General features: G+C 38.4%; 1 protein-coding gene across 1 annotated transcript in view; it reads right to left on the bottom strand.

Moving 5' to 3' along the window:
- LOC140229028 (transportin-3-like) overlaps positions 1-11,621 on the bottom strand; it is a 45,138-nt gene extending 33,517 nt beyond the window's left edge. Inside the window, exons 1-8 of the mRNA XM_072309290.1 lie at positions 11,409-11,621; positions 9,564-9,653; positions 8,484-8,671; positions 5,359-5,518; positions 4,357-4,500; positions 3,562-3,737; positions 1,979-2,054; positions 505-714 (exon numbers count right to left, since the gene is read on the bottom strand). Of these exons, the coding sequence (XP_072165391.1) occupies positions 505-714; positions 1,979-2,054; positions 3,562-3,737; positions 4,357-4,500; positions 5,359-5,518; positions 8,484-8,671; positions 9,564-9,653; positions 11,409-11,552 (1,188 nt within the window). The 5' untranslated portion in view covers positions 11,553-11,621. The remainder of the gene's footprint in view (positions 1-504; positions 715-1,978; positions 2,055-3,561; positions 3,738-4,356; positions 4,501-5,358; positions 5,519-8,483; positions 8,672-9,563; positions 9,654-11,408) is intronic.
- Positions 11,622-13,695: the final 2,074 nt, after the last annotated feature.

Raw genomic sequence — 13,695 nt, 5'->3', positions numbered from 1 at the left:
TGTGCTGAGATCGTTTAGAGTCCCCTCGTCTGGTTTGAACACAGCACAACCTCTAGAGGTTGTGCTAGATTCGTGCTAGGCTGTCTAGCATGACATTCACCCCAGACTTACGCCAGACTCACTCCAGACTCGTGTTAGATGCTTTGTGCTGAGACAGTTTAGAGTCCCCATCGTGTGGCATGAACACGGCACAACCTCTAGAGGTTGTGCCGTGTTTGGTGGGACTCTAGGAGGGAATTGTTTTTAGTTCTCATATACAGCAGTTTGCCCTACAGACAGGTGGTAGCTATTAAGACAGGTTTCACTCTGTGAAATAACCCTCATTTTTGCCTGGCATGTCCTTTGACCACTCACAGATACATGTGGCTCAAATATTTGACTCTGTTCATTCAGTTGGATTGCCGTAATCATGCTCCTATAGTAAGTATAGAACATCTTTGATGGCAAGTTTGAACCAGCCCCACACATTTGTCACACTGGAAATAAAGAACAAATCATGCTCACATGCTCAGTGTCAATTTGACAGTGCACACTCAGGGAGTGGATGAGTCTCTCGATGTAAGGCCGGTATACTTCTGTCAGGTCCCGGTTGTTCCTCTTGTAGATGATCTCGGAGAGGCGATACCAGAAGTTGAATGTGATCTCTGCCACCTCGCTCTGTGGATGTCCGACGCAGGTCAGCACCGCGTCCAGCGTCCGCAGGTCTCCAAAACCCTGGAAGGGTCAAAGATGGAACACAAGCATAGCGGCAGGAAGGTCAAACAGGGCAGCATTTGTGAGAGGATTCTACTGTCACAGCATTTACTCCTATATCACACAGTGACAGAATGAGAGAATACATGAGCTCCGTTCTCCTTTGGGGTTGGGAAGGGCATAGCTTTCTTGAGATACTATCAAGAAAAATTAGTGGTACTCGATTCATTTCATCTACTTTGGAACAATCTCATGGGATCCTAGTTGACAGGAAGGTGAATATATGCCACTTGTGATAAAAGTCCGTATTCCATTCATTAGCAACCAAATATCAATATCAACAGTATGAGACGTGTTATTTCTGTTTCTGTTCCGGTTCCGTCGGTATACTCAGAATTAACTGTACTCCACCATCGATTTTTGCCTTTTACTTAGTTTTCTCTTTAAAAGAAACAATGATTTGAAAAAGGAGAAAAAATAAATGGCTTTAATAGGCCATGCACAGTCAGAATGTTCAAACACAAAAGTTCTAATAGAAAAGTCTGTGCACAATGGCTGGGATGCCACACCCTTCCCCCCCCCCCCAAAAAAAAAAAAAGAATAAAATGAAACAAATAATAACTGCATTAAAAAAAATGAATGAAATGAATAAATGAATTCAGATGTATATGGACACTGAACATTATAAAAGTCCATACAATGTTGTTCAGCTAACATCAAGATGTGAAATCAAAATTACTGCTCTAGTGACAAACAGTTTTCTGCAAGTACAGGCAGCTGACCTTACAGTTAACAGAAAAAACAGCTGCTGCAAAACATGATATATTCGCGGCATGAAAATTTCGTAAATTGCAGCCGATGGCCTTTCTCGCAGCATGAAATTTTCATGAATTGCCACTGACATCCCATGAATATTGTGTAGGCAAGAACTTTCGTGTGCATTTTAATTTTGTGAATGCTGGCGCTCGCGAAATTTGCGAAATTAAAATGCATGTGAACATTACTCATTTTACAGTATAAGGGGAGGGGGAAGCATTAATTGTCTTGAGTGACAACACTGTGATCAACTTTCTTGTTCTTTGACAGTTCACTCTTTTAAGCTTCCCTGCGATACACTCTTATTACTATCTTGAGGCATGTGCATGAGCAAGACTCACTAGACCCGATATTTTGGACAATGTTTTGCATTTGCATCTTATTTGTCCGTTTTTATCTTTTTAACATTATTTTTTTTATTCATATGTGTATATTGAAGGAGGGGTTGGACTTCTCAAGGAAAGCTTACCTGATTTGGTGTTTCTACCATCATTTCCATGAAAGCTTCAGCAAGCTCTGTGAAGACCCGACAGTAGTTAATACACCTTCAGGGAGAAGAAGGAAATAAAAGAAATACTCTCTGTCTCAGAAGCTATGAAAAGCATCTTTACTTCTCACGTCAATTCTCTAACATCACCTGCAACATCCTAAATGGTTTCCTACAATGCAAGTCCCCGTTTGACTATGACAAGTGTATGTCAAGAGGCAATGAGGGATCAAACAAACTAGATCATTGCATTCATTTGCAATGCAAATGTTCCCACATGAATCAGTGCATGAGTGCATGACACTTCATTAGAAAGAAAAGATTACAGATCTGGGGCTTTGTCTGTCTAGGGTCTTGAAAAAAGTCAAAACATTAAAGGCGCTGTCACACAGCAAAAAGAAAGAATATTAAATGATATACCTAAACAGCAATCAAGAACAAATCTGGTGAAAGCTGTGGTCTTTAAAGGAATGTTAAGGAGGGGTAGCAGTAAGAGCATAACACCCCGTCTCCACATGTCCTTCACAGAGTTTCACTCCCAGAGGGACACAGTAAGACATCAGATGTTTTACCATCAATAAGACAGAAGCACCTAATTGTTACAATTTCTTATGCACATGACAGTGTCTGTTGCATAGGCCACATGATACTCTCTGTCCACATACATTAGAAACATCTGGTCATACAACAAGTTTGTCATAATGTAGGTATTCGTGTCTCTCTGTGGACGTGTGTCCCCTCCCCTGGATGAGACACGTCTGAAGTGTCTGGTTTGTCCAGAAGAATTCAGACTGAGCTGTCTGGGCAAGACTCTGGCATGGGCACTTGCCTAGGAAATGTTTTGGGCACTTGCCAACTTTGCCACAAAAGGAAAACCAACTGTCTGTAATGCTCTGCCCCAACAACATAATAAAGAGCCTGGACAACTGCATGGCCATGGAAAAAACAAACAAAACAAAACCTTAGGGAAACTGTGACTCAGACATATCTTCTCTTTTCTAAAAGCCATTCCAGAGCTATCACAACAGGTTCGTGCCAATCCTGGTTTTACTACACAACATAAAACAATGAACAGGCTTTACATCTTCAGCAATGAAAAGAATAAAAATTTTTTCGCAAGACATGTCCATAACCCAAACTAGCCTGTTAGAGAGTTTTTGTACTAATATCCCCTTGACTAGATTAATGTAAATACTGTAGGTTAGATTGAGTCATACGGATGGTCTCCAAAGACTTTGATAAATGCAATTGTGGTTCTACAGTTGATGCATCTCTATATATAAATCTGTTGTCTTAACTTTTTATTTCACACAATCGATATACTGAAATGGATAATCATCAATTCAGGAATATCTTTTGATAAATATCTGAACTAAACACAACTCCTGATTTCAGTCTGGGTGTTTCATGTTTGTTAATAAGTGATCATTTAATTCTTAATATATTCTATTTGTTTAATTATTATTTGGGAGGGGGTAGAAAAAACCATTCTCTCATAAGCTTCCAAATCATGCATGTCCGGTTCCAAAACTTTGGGCAGAATATCAAACTTGCAGGGTCCTCACTTGTCAACGTCTTCCTCTGCAACAGCCATGGCATACGCCTCCGGGAGCAGGATGATGCCCTGGTAGAGGACTTTGGCCAGCGCGAGATGCTCCTCTACATCCTCCATACTATAGAGGGCAGCACACAGGCAGTCTCCTGCAGCCTCGTGCAACATGGACGGCGTGTCAGGCTTTTTCTGCCATAGAGAGAGGAGCCCAAGGAGTAATCAAAGTCAGAAAAATATGGAAACCATATCACGTGATAGCCACTATCCCACTGCATACGTTCACTATTAGAGTCCTACACATAGAAATATTCAAAATCCTGACATGAACTTTGCATCAACCAGTAAAACTTCATATAAAACAAACATACATTATTGCTGGAAAACCCATGGAAAGATGGAGAAACTTTCTCAGCAATATAATGTAGAGAAGTAATGAAGTTTTAATCAGAACACAACCACACAGATTTCTATTTTCTGTTTTTCATCATCGAAGTCGAGATGTGGCTTATCCCACGCTGCGGCCTTATCATCGGCGAATACGGTATACCAAATATGACCATTTGGTCTCAAGTGAATATGAAAACCCAGCATGTTGTCTTTGGTGTATTTGATAATGAAGAAAAATGAAGAGTGATTTGGTCTTGTTAAAAAAACAAAAAAACAAAAACAAAACAAAAACAAAGATAAAATAAGTAAACATTTTAACTTCTCTAAAAGAATATGGATGAGGGAAAACATGGAAAAATTACCCCCTCCCTAAAAACAAACAAACAAACCTGAAAAGATAATATCAAGTCATTCTACTTACCAGGAGTTCAAACATAAGGGCAATGATCTTGCTCTGTGAAACTTCCTCACTCGGACACACCCGACTGTAGAACCAGCTGGCCAGACACTTGAAGATCTTGCCTAATAACCTCTGGTCATTCAAGTAGTTCTCTGAACATGCAGTCTGTTTTTATAGTGAACATAAAAGGGGAAAAACGATATGTAATGGGTTAAGAAATACACTGCAGGAGCAAAGAGATTGCTGGCAAAACATAGGAGGAAATACATATGAGAGGCACATATCTCTATGGAGAAACTCTTACAACATATCTTAAAACATTCTAAAGTTGCCATCTTTTAAACACCAATAATATACATAGACATCATAGAATACCTAAACATACAATGGCACATATATTTCACTGAAAACACTGGCAAAGCACTATTTTTCTTTCAGGTTAAAAAGACGATTTTACGAACAGTCCTCATGATGTCTAGGTAACACTGCTACAGTACATCAAAAGCAAAATCATTTCTTTGGAGGATTCAATCTTTCTCCTTTCTCTGTTTTTGTTTTTACAATGGTAATCATCACATCTGTTTAAATACCTATTGTGCTCCACCACTGCTAGCACTACTAGTACCTGGTATAACAACTAATATTACTATACCTACAACCTGTACTACTGCTGCTGCTGCTGATACTACTACTACTTCTACTAATACTATGTGTACTACTGCTGCTACTGATACTACTACTCGTACTACTACTACTACTACTATGTAATACTACTGCTACCACTACTACCACTACTGTCACTACTACTACTACTATTACTACAACGTAAGAGTAGAAGCAGCAGAACTGCTATGTCTACCACTTCTTCTATCACTGCTACTACTTCAGCCACTTTTTCTGCAGCTACATTATGATGCAGGGAAATACAACAAGCAATGAAATCTTCCATTCTATTCACGTTGATCCAACTTGATGGTTGCCATTGATGCTGTTGTTTCAACATCATCTGTCTGTGGCACTCACCAGCAGTTCGATGACTGTGGCTGCTGTTTCACCCAGCTCTGTCCTGAATTCCTCTCTCCTGTTCAGGCCTAGCCTCAAGGAGTGGCTATCAACTTCCTCTGGAAGGATCGTCAGCAGCTCGATGAGGAGAGGGATGTGGGTGGCATTGCTGCTGTAAAACCTGTGGAATGACGCAGATTATTTTTTCAGTTGATAAGTATCTGTTATCTCTTTTCATCCCTGGACACAAAGCTCAACTCCATCCTCATATCACTCCAAACTTTATCCAATCATTGTGTGGTAAAATGCACATCCTGCATACAAATACATGAATATATTTTGAATATATGAATCCACTGCCACAATAATAGGAACTAATATGTAAAATGTATGTGTAACGCATCCTAATTACCTTACAACCAGTGGAAAATCTCGATTAACTGTCAGAAAAAAACAAACAAACAAACAAACAACGCAATTATGCTATGACTGAACTAGAAACGTCGCTATGGCAACTGGTATGCCTCCGCCATAATGCATGATTTTCATACTAGGTCTATAGTACGTCTTGGCAATGTGTGATGACAGTTTAACATAATTGGCAAAATATTAAAATGACATGTTTGTCACAAATGTGTAGACTGTTTACTTTCCTTGAACTAGGTTTAATTGATGAACGACTATATTTTCTAAGAGAGCATGTATTTGGGATTTGTTGCCTTTTGACCCTTTTCGAAGTTTTATATGCATTGAGCAATTTTCAAGGTATGGAGAAAAGTGTAATTTCAGTATTAAATAGTACATTGTTAGCATTTTAACCTGGCCTTTGATCCTTGACCTTTGACCCTATGACCCTAAAATTCTCAAGAGAATCACTGTCAGGCAGAACAGGCAAAAATATGTACTAAATTTCATGATGATACCTTGAGCCACTTCCTAGATATGGAAGAAGTGAAATTTAGCACTTTCACTTGATCTTTGACCTTTGACCTTTTTGGCAAAAGACTTTCCAGAGAATCTCTATTGTGTAATACACATACACTAAGGCTTGACTAAGTATGAGGGAAAAGAGTTAAATTTTGAGGAGTTAACCTTGAACTTTGACCCCATGACCCCATATTCCCTAGATAATCACTGCCAGTCAGTACATGCATACATGTATCATGTACTATTAAAGTTCCACAAAAATACCCTGAACCATTTCCGAGAAATGGAGTAAAAAATTCAAATGTTAACATTTTAACTTGACCTTTGACTTTTGAACTTTGACCTCATGACCCAAAACTCTGTCTTGAGAAACTTAATTTGATATTAAATGTACACGATGGTATCAAAGGAGTCATCAATCAATTTTTCGATAATCAAATTACTGCCAAATCTACTTTTTTTCGTTCATTTTTTTTATCTAATAAAAAAAAAAGGAAGTTACGCAGTGTAACAGTCCTATCCAGGTCGAAAGTTTTGCAGCACATATCATGGCCTTCAACAACTTTTTACAATATTAATCAAATCAATGGTAGATCTGTGATCTGTCAATTAACCATGAATTAAATAGGAAACTTCAAGCCACATGCATTTTTTGTGTCTTACTGTTTATAAATACTATGTGCAAAAAAAAAGCAAAGACAAAACAAAAACAAAACAATTCAACATTCTACTGTGGTGGCTTCATGATATCCTACTATTCAATTGCTGAATCAAAAAAGTCACCATCAATATGTGAAGGGGAAATAAGGATTAATTAAAAAAAAAAAAAAAGCTGCTTTACTGCGCATTAAGCACTTTATATTTTACCGCTCTAATCATTCATTGAGAGCATTCTACATTTGAGCTATGACATGAAATTTTCGTCATTGCAACAACAAAAAATCTAACATTCCCCTTTTCTTATTAAACACACATCACGTTTTCAGAATACGAGTGCCCCTTGGCTCATCAAGACTATATTCCTAGAAAAAAAAAAAGACTTTGACACAAGTCTGACTAAATTACATGGAAAAAAGGCTACATGCTGCTTGAAAGAATCTATTTAAACAGGGGGAGGCCTCAAATTGTCCTTATCTATGTGACAGGCAGGGCAGAATGCAAGGAAACACTTGGAGCAACTCCAACAGAATAACATGCCATTGCTGTTGCACATGTGGTAGTGTTTGTTTAACCACATCATTATGAGACAGGTCACAAGAATGAGGTGACAAGCAGTGGCAGCATGGAATGTCTCTCATGATACTTTAAGACTTACAGAAGGAGGCAGACATTTTTTTTTTTTTTAAAGCATAACACAGTTTGGTCAACTGCCAACACGGACAAATCAGGGTTCCTGCACCAGCTACACGTACGTACAATAATAAGTTCCGTGACTTGTCCATGATTCTGCAACCAGGCAGTGGAATGCAAAATATTTTGACAATTTTTCAGCAACACAATATAAACTTGGAAGTAAAGCAGTCAAACATATATGCCAATTCATGAAATTTGAAACTCATAAAGAATGATCGGTAAAATAAAAAATGGGCACAAAATTTCAGCAAAACCATTTTCAAAACTTTTTGTTATTCTTTCCTTCAACCATAACTTCCCCAGGTCTAAAATTCATGACTTTTTAAAGATCTTCCATGACTGCAGGGACCCTGATAATGGATACAAATGCTGCTCTGTGACTTCCAGAGTGAATTGTATGAATTAGATTTAAATTGTATAAGACTGGTAAGTCTCCACTACATCACTATATTTTCCCAGTAGGTATTGCATACATGTGGTACATCTTGACAATGCAAGATGTAAGATGAAAGTTTCACATCATTGGACAGACCTTTGACCCCATGTCCCACAACTTTCTCCAAATAATCACTACCTGGTACAATAAATCAGCAGTATGGACTTGGAGCATACATGTATCACACGTTATGTTTCTTTTCAGTAACAGAACACTTCTGTCGACACACTTAGACATTTTTTTTTGCTCACGCATTATGCTGCCTACACCAATTAGTGTGCATAAGTATCATTAGTAAAATGCAATGAACAATCAGACTGTCACACAGAGACGGATGACCATAAATGACCAGCATTTGACCACTCATGGCTTAATACTTCTATATTGGGGTGGGGACGGGAAAGGTGAAGCCCACATAAATGTTGTGTACCTGTGTATGAGAAAAGCAGCAGAGTTCTTCCACTGTGTCATCTGCAGGGCCAAGTCGGCCAGGGCGAGACAGAGCTGTGTGGTGATGACATGGAACTTGGGGTCGCTCATGGTCTGCAGGTGGTTGATGAGGGAGTCACGCAACATGTTGTGAGACTCCACTGGCAGCTCGTGGAAAGCATACTGAATCTTAAATGGGAAAGGGGGAGAGAATGAAACACATCTAATCTCTTCAAGAAACAGTGGATACATATCTTGCAAACAGAATCCAACTTTGACAAGCGAGTGATGAGCACATAATAATAATTATAATGATAATAATACAGTGTAGCCTACAATGTAATGTACAATTGTACACTGCTCAGCACTGAAACCTGACGGCCTTCAGAAACAGAGACAGCATTGTAAGGAATTATTGTTCTTGGGATGGGAATCACTCATGATTCACAAATATCTTCAAAAATAATGTGAAGAACTCCATCTCAGGACGTCAAAACACCACAGATTTTAACTTGAATCGATCAGCGCCTGCCAATGTTAATGGTGTTGAACAATTTCTGATAGAAGAATAAGTATTGTTTTTACCATCTGACTACCTTTTGAATTATCACCCTACATATTGTCTTGGTCAACGAGTCTGTAAACAGTGGTGTATACCATCCATGAAATGTAATAGATAAAATCAAATTGCTAAAACAGGAATTTCACCCATCTCCCACACAGTGTACATCTCTATTGGCAAGTGTTCACACAAAATTGGAACATAAAGTTGAACAAAACTTCTTTTCCTTGAAAAAAGGAATATTCCTACCAGTACCAATGAAGGAATACTTTGCAGGCATTGTAAAAGTGGAAATTTTCGCAGTATCGAAATTTTCGCATATTTTGCACCATGAAACTAGTGTGAAAATGAAGGCATGCCATGTGTACATGTACAGTAATACTTGTTCATATTCTTATTCCATGCAATCAAAAACCTAAGAAATTCACTTTACCCTGTCCAGCATGAAAAAATAATGCAAATTTGTATAAATTTCCACTTTTACAGTATGTTGTTATTATATCTACATCTGTACGGTACCTTGGTTCTCATTGTCTGGGCAGCAAAGTAGCATGTCTCCACATCCTGCTTCATTTGGAGTAACTGGTCTGAGATCTCCCACGAGTAGAGCTGTTATGGAAAGATGACACACCAATGAATATAAAACAAATATCGACCTTTAGTGCAAGTAAGGGAAATAAAGTTTCAGTTCACTGGTCAGGGGCAGATCCAGGGAGGACAGCAACCGGCGCACGCCCCCCCTTTATTTTTTGTTGAAACAAAAGAAATAAAAAGAAAATAAATGGGGGGAGGGGTGCGTGCGCCCCCCCTTTATTTTTGTAAACACGCCCCCTCTTTACGGAATTCCTGGATCCGCCCCTGCTGGTGAAGAGAGTCTAAAAGTAATTGGTAGCCTAGATGTTCTTCAGCGTACAACAGAAACATTTATTGCAATACTATTACTATTGACATTTTAATTTGTACTATATAACGAAATTGTATCTCGTATCCGTACATTGATTTTTAGCTCTCAGTTACTTAAACTTGTCTTTACCCAAGAGTCGAAAGATGTGTCACATTCATAGCTAGAACTGGTGTATCTAGACGGCTAACGTCAGTTTCAGATTGTGCAGGCAGCATTACATATACATGCATATTAAAAGGGACTGTACAGTAGTGGTTGAGGTGGGGATTCATGCTTTGAACATTCCTAAGTGAGATAATGAGAAACCTCTTATGAAATATGAAAGAGCATGTGATTTCAAGAAGGATTCAACGTTTATTTGATGAAAATTGGTTTTCAAATGGCCGAGATATCCCCAAAAGTGATAAAAGGCGACATGCCCCACCTTTGTAAGATCTCTGATTCACCTTGTTTTTGGATATCTCAGACATTTCAAAACCGATTTTCATCAAATAAAATTTTGATACCACTTTGAATTGCATGCTCTTTGACATCTCATAGAATGGTTTCTGAATATCTCGCAAAACGTTAAAAGCTACTGTAAATCCTCACCCCGACCAGAACTGTACACACCCTTTAACATAGAAATTGCTCAGGCAGAGTGAGCCGTTTTGTTATTGTGCAACACAAAGGTCAATGCCAATATCTTATCAATGCTTACAATGTTGTACCTGCAATCGATTTGGTTCAAATTGAACATTTACAAGAGTCAAGTGACTGGAAATAAGCAATGAAGTATTTCCTGTGAGTTTGGTGCAATTTGGTTTTGGACAATTCAAGATAAAGCAAATTATCCAAGGTTCGACCTCCTGCGCCAAAATTTGACCATCACGCAAAAGGCGTAGGTTTTACTTATTTAATATGACATTTATGTAGAGGGCGGTCAAATTTTGGACAGCGTTATGGTTGAATTTATGGGTGGTTTGCTTTATCTACATGGATACGATTATGAACATGTTGAAACTAATTCCTACATATTAAGCATCAGAGCACTGGCTTGGTGTCAGTGTTGTCATGGTTGTCACTGTCTGTGCAGACTGGTCTGTAACGTTAGAATTTAGAATAGAATTTAGAAAATCGTCCATGCAAAGACACTGACTGACCTGTGCGTGCTGACTGCCCATTCATCTGCCTGTGAGTTAAAATTTTGTAAATTAATTCTTCTATATAAAGGTAACAACTCTAATTTACATTCTACTAATATCATCAGTGCAGTGATTAAAATTTTATCTGATTTCTATGTAACTGTTAACACTACAGTTAGCATGCATGGTTAGGCCCTAGTCAGATGGAAATTCAACTTTCTGTAACACACAGTGTAGACTTCTAACGTTACAGACCCTTATGAGCAAATACTGAATTTTACATTAGTTTTAACTTATCACTTAGAAATCAGGCTTGTAATTTCTGAGCCTCGTTACCGATCTTTGAAATTCTTGCAGCCAAAGAGATGCTCTTTCTTTTTCTGCTGCATCTGGATTGTGGTAGAGGGCATGAATGGCGTGTGAAACTGTCTCAACAGGCGGGGCCGATGCCGATTCCATGACTTCTTTTCCCGAAATCATCAGAGTAGCCGAAATCTGCTTTCCTAGGACTCTCAAAATATGTAGACCAATACTAACAACAACCACGACCTTTCCAACGTTGTTGCAAATGGTTCCGACTGCCTCTGCTCTGACTATGCTAGCGCTCTCTCCAACAGAACTTTTGCATAGAATACTAGTACACTGCACTGCTGCTACAGTGCAGTACGCCTACATACAGAATGTGTGCACTTAAATAATCAACAGCCTCATATCCGTCAGCATGGCCATGGGTGTAGTGCAACAGTGTATTGACCAGGCACCACACGTTCAAATTTGTGTGGTCTCCGCTCGAATCTGGCACCTGTGCGTGACCATCTCTCTCGATGCACGCAGCTTGCATGCACACCGTTTCAGCGCACGCATCGTACGTTTGACCTTTGACCGATTAACTGCGCACGTGCGTATACAGTGTAATACTTCAATCAAAAATCCTACAGGATCTTTGGTTGATACAATCTCAATTTGGGTATCATAAAGTTACTTTGTGTTTTTCATTGCTTGCTGCTGAACAAATATAACAATCTTTAGAAGCTGATCAGGAAAGAGTTGACCACTGACCACTGTATCTTATGTAGAATTGCCAAATAAATAGATAAATACATAGAAAATAATAATGACAATTATAATAATAAACTAGAGATTGTAATATGTCATCACTGACAAATTAAGGTGATCCGATTTTTTTTTTAATCAATGATTCGAGTCCTGATACTGCAAAGTCTCAGGTACAACATATTAAAATCTGAGAGAAATTCACCAAAGCATAAGTAAGATAGTGCTCGATAAAGAGAGTCATGTCAATTTTCACATCTAAAAAATTCCCTCCCATAGAGATAACACCTCATAGCGAAGATAGAAAAAGAAGTACATATGACCTTTGACCCCACTTTGCACAGACAAGATGGCATCTGAGCAAAAAGTGGTTATTTTATGAAATGATCCCTGTAACATGGTCTTTACGTGTGCAAAATATGTTAAAGATAGGACATGTATTCACCAAGATACAGGTTGAAACATCTATGACCTTTGACCCTAATTTACATACCCAAGATGGCGTCTGATCAAGTAGTTGTTATTTTATGAAATAATGTTCGTGACATGAACTAAACATGTGCAAAATATGGTGGTGATAGGGTATGTTTTTCTTGAGTTATTGCACATAAAGTTGTAAAAAGAAAGAAATATTTCAATACATCGAAGATAAACTTTAATTTCAAGTAAGTTTTTTGACGTGATCCCGACATCGTATGAAAAAAACGAAGGCACACTTACGATAGCCATGATACGTCTCAGCTACAACATAGTAAAATCTTAGAGAAATTCACCGAAGCATAAGTGAGCTAGTGCTCGATAAAGATAGTCATGTCAATTTTCATTTCCATAAAAATTGCACTCCCATAGAGATTACACGTAAACTGGTCAAATTTGACAAGGTTACTTTCAATCCATTTTTTCGAGGTGATGTGGTCATCTAATCAAAATTGCGTAATTACATTTATGAAAGAGCATTTCATAAGCTACAACATATTGAAATTTGGGTGAAAATTGGCAAAGGACAAGTGCGATACGCTCGAGTAAACTTGAAATTTGGACGTCATTTTGAAAATTTACTTTTTTTACTTTATTAAGAAATTTGATATCTTTCAATCATTTTGTCAGCATAGCCAGCCCATGAAATGACATGTACAACTCATCAGCTTTCATAATATGTAAAGAAAATGGGGGGTCACCGTCCATCCTGACGAGTAAAATCCGATTTAAAATTGGCGGTTTTTTGGCATAGTTGCACTGTGTATCGCCATTGACGCGCGCGCGGAATTTCAACTTTGACGGGCCCTTATGACGTCATATTGAATCGGATCGACTTGAAACTTGGTAGAAATATTCCTTGACATGGACATCCGATTGGTGTGAAAAAATTGAAAATTTCTATTTCATATTAGCTGTGCGTGCGAATATGTGCGCGCGCGTACGCGTCCGTCCAATTTTTTCAATTTGTCAAAAAATGCTCCAAATGGTGTGAAACGTGTGCAAAAAAAATTTGAGCTCGATTGGAGCATACAAATATTTCAACGCCCGCGTACGCGCGCGTTTTGAAAGAAAAATGAATTTTGAGAACATG

The sequence above is a fragment of the Diadema setosum genome, chromosome 5 (genome assembly GCF_964275005.1).
Source record: "Diadema setosum chromosome 5, eeDiaSeto1, whole genome shotgun sequence".
Classification (NCBI taxonomy): Eukaryota; Metazoa; Echinodermata; class Echinoidea; order Diadematoida; family Diadematidae; genus Diadema; species Diadema setosum.
The sequence above is the reverse complement of the archived record's forward strand: the minus strand, read 5'-3'. Positions and strand labels throughout refer to the sequence as shown.